Consider the following 7,340-nt stretch of genomic DNA (forward strand, 5'->3'; position numbering starts at 1 on the left):
TTGCAATGCTATAACAACTTACAATATAGCTACTAAAGAACAAGATGTGTGTAAGCCACAGAATTACTTAGGCTGGTAGGGGCACATGCAGGACTCTGCCATTTTTCTAACGCAAGCCAAAGAAAGTAACACATAAGGCATGGGGGTGCTTCCACACGGTAGCAGCGTTTAGAAGGTAATTCGGATCATTAGAGAGAAGCCAGGGTAGGTTCCAGGGGACACTTTCTCCATTCCACTCTTCAGTCTCGTTTATTTGTCCTTAGCTTTACTGCTCCAAGAGAATCTCACGGTGTTCCAATGTGTGACTAAGAATGGGATTTATAGACGACCAGACAGTGCAGTTCCCATTTTAGAACCATAACCTGAACTCATCAGTTGCATTTAAAGAAATACAAATTGGTGGTTTAGAGCACAGTGTACTGTAGAAGTTAATGTTGCCTATCTTCAGAATTTCTCAAATGGCCTTCTAAATGAGCCTCGTTATCCCCAATACAGTGATCCAGGGGAGAGTGGCTATGGATTATATCATAATTTTAAACTCACTGATTCCAAGGCAATTGCTTTAATATTCATTTTAATATGTGAATGGAATCATATAGGAATTTATCTCATTGGTGTGTACACAACTATCAAATGCACATAGAGACTTGTTGTGGATTGCCCTGGTGCTGTTTGTATTTTGATGCTAATTCTGCTTCCTCAAGAGGGGCTGCCCAACAAGGAAGGAGTAGATCACAAACTCAGGTGATTTCATGTGAACCTTCTCCCCACTTTAACTGATCAGATAAAGACTAGAGCCTGTGTTTGGGCAGTGGAAAAGAAAGATGGGGCTGGAGGTCTTAAAGAGGGAAATAGAGGGAGGAAGAGATGAGGAAATGAAGGAGAGAGAGGAAGATGGAGGAAGAGGAGGTGGAAGGAAGATGGAACAAAACCATGTGGCTTGGAGGAGCCACAAGCAGCAAGGGCTCTCATCACTGGGGGAAAATAGTGGCAGATCTGCCCAGTCTAGGTATGCAGCTTATAAATACTATAACTGAGTTATGTATTCTTTGCACAGGTTTATTGGGGTTGGAGATTCACCACAACAGGGACTGGGAAATGTTTTGAATACATTTTGGCTTATTTGTTGTTTTAATTTTTTTTTTTTGATCTGGAAAATCTGGAATTCAGGAATGCATCTGTAAGATTTCTGAAGATAAAACTACTACAGGTGATGTTTGAGAATGCTGAGGGTAGACTCTAAACATCTGTCCTTGTGCCCACACGAAGCTGCAGTCTGAGGGTTGACTCCAAACATCCGTCCTGTGCCCACACAAAGCTGCAGTCTTCGATCCTCGTCCAGGGGATTTCCCCTAGTAGCAGAGAGAGATCAACCATTACAGGAAGCCACAACCAATCGAAATGCAGAGTTGTGACCCAACTTCTTCTTCTTCTTCTTCTTCTTCTTCTTTTTTTTTTTTTTGGTTTTTCGAGACAGGGTTTCTGTGTAGCCCTGGCTATCCTGGAACTCACTTTGTAGACCAGGTTGGCCTTGAACTCAGAAATCCGCCTGCCTCTGCCTCCCAAGTGCTGGGATTAAAGGCGTGCGCCACCACGCCCGGCCTATAATAGCAATTTTAAAAAGAGGCCATGAATTTGAAAGAGAGAAAGGGAAGTGGAAATATGGGAGGATTTGAAGGGAAGAAAGGGAATGAAATAATGTAATCATAATCTCAAAAGCCAAACAAACCAACCTTAGAAAAAGAAAGAAAAGCAAAGGCTTGAGAACAGTGGCTGAGGACAGGGTACCCCTTCACCAATTTTTACTTAAGGATGCTCCGTCTCTGTTGGGTGCACAGAAGAGCAAACATGTCCTCAATGGTTGTGTGCCTGATGTGACGTGTAGACTATGAAGTCACTGCTGTCATCACAAGATTTCTGGGAATTGACATATTTGGGCTTTTTCGGAAAAGCATTTGATTCTAACTGTCTTCTAGATGTGAGACTACTACAGGTGGAGGAGCACTCCTAGGCCAGGAGTAGAGAACATGAAGGTTTGAAAATTCCGAACATACAGAATGCCGACAGGACATCACAAGTAGAACATTCCTCACCTGGCTTCATGGGGTGAGCTGAATAAAAATGATAGAAAATGACCTTGAGACTGGTGCGTAAGATATACACGTATTAATATAGTAGATGGAGTTCCTATTCAGATATGAGGCCTATACCTAAGAAATGACAAATATCTGAAAAAAAATCTAGTATCAGATATACTTCTGATAAAAAAAAAAAAAGTCATATAAAATACAGCCACCTGTGTATCCAAAGGACAAAGGCCCTCCATGTGGTGTACACTGAGCAGAGGTGTGGCAGAATCTGAGATTTTACAAGCGAGACCAAGCTGAAAGCTGACACAACAGAGCCCCACCGTTCAAAGGGTTACTGTCCTATGTCCTTTTTACTCTTGTAGGATCTATTTTTCTACCAACTGACTCTTAAAATGTTGGGATGTGATTCTAAATGAGACCATTTCCCGTACGGGTTTCCTTCGTGAAACTGACAACTCACAAGTGAAACAGAAGGGGACATCCTCCCGACACCTAAGCATCTAATGTCACCAGGGGAAACGATGTGACCCAGTCCAGCAACCAACAGACTGGCAGCTTCAGGGCAGATGCCAAAGCAAACTGCCCTAAGCTCCTTGAAACCGGCTGGGCTGTCCAGACTGGGAGGTGAGGCTCAGAACGGAACTGGATGGCTCAAGAATTCCCATCAGTGTTAAGCCCAAGTCTAGAGGCAACATTTGCTTCCTGGTCCAGTGTTCTGTGAGCAGGGTTACATGGGGAGCCCTTGACAAAGAGTAGAATCATTAAATATCTAGACACTATTCCTTTATAATGTCAGCTGACCACTCTCATGTCTGTAGAAATTTAGAACCAGTTTTTTTTGGGTGGGGAGGGTGGTTGTGAGGGAGGGACTGTCTGTGTGTGGCTGTGTGTAACTGTGTGTCTGTGTGACTATGTGTCTGTGTGACTGTGTATGTGTGACTATGTATATGTGTGTGACTATATGTATGGGGGTGTCTGTGTGTGACTGTGTATGTGTCTGTGTGTGGCTATGTGTGACTATATATATGTGGCTGTGTGTGGCTGTGTGTGACTGTGTGTCTGTGTGACTGTGTATGTGTATGACTGTGTGTGTAGAGTGGGTGTGTGTGGCTGTGGGGGGGCCTGTCTGTGTGTCGCTTTGTATGACTATGTGTCTATGTGACTGTGTATGTGTGTGTGACAGTGTGTATGGGAGGTGTTTGTGTGTGACTGTGTGTGACTGTCTGACTGTGTGTGTGTGTGACTGTGTGTGTGGGGGTGTCTGTGTGTGACTGTGGGGGGCCTGTCTTGTGACTGTGTGTGACTGTGTATCTGTGTGACTATGTATGTGTGTGTGACAGTGTGTATGGGGGGTGTCTGTGTGTGATTGTGTGTCTGTGTGACTGTGTATGTGTGTGTGACAGTGTGTATGGGGGGAGTCTGTGTGTGACTGTGTGTGACTGTGTGTGGGGGGTGTCTGTGTGTGTTTGTGGTGGGAGGGCTCAAGGACTTTCTCTTTATTACTTACCTTTAATTTTTGAAATACTGTGTTTGGTAAAGGGAGGAAATGCCCCATTGTGGGAAATGTCACCTTTTAACTAGAATAGATTTGAATTTAAATTTAGCGTTCTTTTGTTTTACATCCTTGGCCATTTCAGCATAAATTTTCCCCAGTGTCCTAACTTAGAAAGTACTAATTACTTCCTACTAGAACCACTTAAGGAAGAGAGTTAACCACATGCCCAAACCACCTGGCACCACAGCCCAGGTCTTTCTGGGTATTTAACAACAGACACTGACAGGCAACTGAAGTTAACAAAGAGACATGGAATCTGAGTACTACATCTCTCAAGCTCCTTAGATCTGCGGATAAGTCCTTGAGAAGAAGAAGATACAGACTGATGCTAAGAAATGTTGATCTGCAATTGTTCTTGTGGATCAGGGGACAGTCAAAGTAACAGTGGAGCGCTGGGGCCACCGGGCTGTGACTCAGGTCCAAATTCCTAACAGCAGTGTGACTTTGACTAGGGCAGCCACCCAGCCCCTGGAGTGGGTTTCCTCCTTTGAAAAACCAGGACAGACCTAAACGTCTTTGCTTCCTTTAAAGTTGCCCAAGAAAAGCTGTGATGACCTCCACTGCTAAGAGGGGGATCATAGCCGGCCCCTCTCACAGAAGGCTCATGGACAGCCACTCAGGGGGTTCCTGGTTCATGGCCAGCTTCTCAGAAGGGGTTCTCAGTCAGTAGCTAGCAGATGTGCACACACAGATGAATTTGCTCTCTTCATATTTGGTACTCTTGACACAGGGTTAGTCATTTTGTAGACACCACTTGGGTTATCTTTGAGTTTTCTGTTCTGCTGTTACTTGTGTCTGAAGTTGACTGCTTTGAAATCATGCAACTGTCTAAAGTGGTGAGGCACTGTGCTTCCTTCAGCACAAAGGCAGGACACACTAAAACTGCAGAGACCCCGATCATAGCTTTGGAACACCAACCAGAACCCAGTGGTTTCCAGAAGAAAGAAAAGAAGAAGAAAAGCAACAGGGGGAAGAGTTTATTACAGGCATGAAAACGTAGGGCTGGGTAAAGGGATACATCATGAGGTAATGTAGTACCATCTACTCAGTGAAAAAAAATAACTAGAACACACGAGCAAACTGGACTGTGTGTGAGATGATTACATATTTAATCTTGAACCACTTCCTTCCCCATCATCTATTAGTAGCAGCAATTTTAAAGTAACTACCCAAAGAGCTGTTACAAATAAACATTACATGGAGGGGGGGTGAACACCTCAAGAATGCTCGTTTACAAAAGAACCAATGCAAATTACTCAAATCGTAAAGAACACAGCCTTGGGCTTCTCTTCATAGAGTAGGAAATAAGAGCCCTGAACATTCTTCACTAAGAAATTAAAAAAAAAAAAAGCAACTGTACTTTTATCAGTGAAAAATAATAATATAGATATTATAAAACATTCTTAACCCATGACTACAATGATTACACTTACTAATGTTCATTCAAGTACTGATATCAATAAGCATTCAAACTCTCAGTAAAAGGACTGTGACACTGGACAAGCCCCGACGATGCTTCCTCTGAAGTGACAAGGGCCACATCAACAGGAGGCAGATGACCCTTAGAATACTGTTGTTGGTTTATCTTGTTTTGTTGTTTTTGTCTATAAAGGACTTTTCATAGTGCTTTTCATAGTGTGTGTGCATATATATATATATATATATATATATGCAATATTATCTGCAAGGACCCCATGGAACATCTTACAACAGCTAATTAAGAAGTTATTTCTATAAAATGAGTCAAAGATACCAAAACGAACATACTAAAACTCAACTTTATGGTAATGACGATGATGGTGGTGATGGTTAGTGATGACCATGATAAGGCAAAAATATGTTTTCTTTGGCAAGAAGTTGTTAATTCCTTACCAAATGTTGGTTTGTGGGCTTTGTAGAAACAGTAAGAACACTCTGGTTACTCACCAAAGAGCTATTTAATGGGCTGAGAGTTCATAAACATTTTACCATGCATAACAACAGTGGAGAGCTATGGCAAAATCATGTTGAAATCAGCATTGCTTGTTGGATTACCATTATTACAAACTCTTCCTTCAAAAAGCTCCTTTCTAATCTTGGCCTGAGTCTCAGGCTTTAACAAAAGTTCTTTTATCTGTTTCACTTTGGATTTCAGCTCCATCCTTTCTCGGTGCAAAGCTTCATTAATTAAGTCTTGGGTTCCAACTGGCTTCTTGCCTAAGGGGAAAAAATTATATAATACATTTAAAGTACAAATATCAATGAAGTACATTAAATATGGCACACTGACTTATCAAAATAAGGCTTAAAAAACCTTTAAAACATCACCCACATTTCATAGAAAAGATTGCATTTTACCAAAAATATATACTTTACAGGAAACTTAATTTACTGTAAATAAAGATCACCGTGTGGTAACAAACAACACATAGGGGACTAACAGGAAACATTGTGGACTCACTATACTAATGGCCATTTCAACAATGACAAACTGAACTTAGCACTTGATAGCTGTGTGCAAGGTTTGGCCTCAGATAAAGTAGTCAAAGGATCGAAGCAATGTAAACGGCAGTATTCTGTCTGTGGCAAGTCCTCTCCCTCCCTCCGCTGTGTGAGTCAGGCAGGCGTCCCGAAGCGCCCGCTCTCCCTTGTGCATGGTTGATGGCACACGGACTTAGTGTTGTTCTTCTGTAAATTAATTTCTTCTGCTGGTCCCAGCACCCCATTCTTTTCTGTTGTGTCGCAGCAACACCGAACGCATCAATCGCATCAATCATAGAAGTACTAGGTGATCTCCAGGGCTTGAACAAGACACATCGTGAGTTAGTCTGCGACTTAGCAGAGGGGCAGTGGACGGGACCGGATTCAGCTCTCACTTCCGGTTGTTATCACTGCCATCACCATTCCGATCTCCCTCCTCAGCTTTGGTGGAGTTCCCCTCCCCCGGCTGCTTTTTGTTCTGTGTCTCTTCTAGGTACTGCTGGACAGCCTTGAGCACGGCGTTCTCCACCAACCTCTTACTGAGCCTGACCAGTTCAGCATCCTCAGGCTCCCTTCGGTCCTTCTCACCTACATTCCACAAGAGAAGAGAGGTCACTGAGCTCGTATTGCCATAGCAACCAGGCCACCAGGGTCCAGCTAGTTCAGCTAGTTAAAAGAGCAAGTGCCCTTCACTCTGGCAAATGGGATCTATAATTCCAACGAGACTGGGTTGCTTTTTCCTATGACATTTGTCCAAGCAGGAACATGTCTATTCCTGCAGACTCTAGGCTGACAAGCAGCCCGACACACCCTTGCGGGCAGCGCCGCAGCCTTTCATTTATTTCTACATGGTTCTGCGCTCCTCTCTCACCCAAGGCTTATGACAACTGTGGAGCTGCTTGTACCCACACCTAGGGTCTCGAGCACATGAATTCACCAAGGAGCTCTGCATCTGCTGCTCCCTCTCCAGTGTTAACTATCAGGAAATCAAGACTGCCCCACTTATCTTACAGGTTAGGCTCACTCATGTTTAAACGCTTGGCATAGAGATCATTGTTGATAAACTCCCAGCGCTCACACCAAGACAGGTGTAGTAATCACGGGTTTAAAATAAGGCTGGGCGGTGGTGGCGCACGCCTTTAATCCCAGCGCTCGGGAGTTCGAGGCCAGCCTGGTCTACAGAGTGAGTTCCAGGACAGCCAGGGCTACACAGAGAAACCCTGTCTCAAAAAAAA

At 43.5% G+C, this 7,340-nt stretch overlaps 1 protein-coding gene across 5 annotated transcripts in view; it reads right to left on the reverse strand.

Moving 5' to 3' along the window:
- Positions 1–4,617: 4,617 nt before the first annotated feature.
- The window catches only part of Akap7 (A-kinase anchoring protein 7), a 128,761-nt gene continuing 126,038 nt past the window's right edge, over positions 4,618–7,340 (reverse strand). For 2 of the 5 annotated variants that reach the window (XM_029533166.1, XM_029533165.1), the window contains exon 8: positions 4,618–5,841. In XM_029533166.1, coding sequence (XP_029389026.1) covers positions 5,636–5,841 — 206 coding nt within the window. In that variant the 3' untranslated portion in view covers positions 4,618–5,635. Of the gene's footprint in view, positions 6,694–7,340 lie in introns of all 5 variants that reach the window. The other 3 variants (XR_003842725.1, XM_021221365.2, XM_021221367.2) reach the window with 3 other exon arrangements.

Source organism: Mus pahari, chromosome 21 (genome assembly GCF_900095145.1).
Source record: "Mus pahari chromosome 21, PAHARI_EIJ_v1.1, whole genome shotgun sequence".
Taxonomy (NCBI): domain Eukaryota; kingdom Metazoa; phylum Chordata; class Mammalia; order Rodentia; family Muridae; genus Mus; species Mus pahari.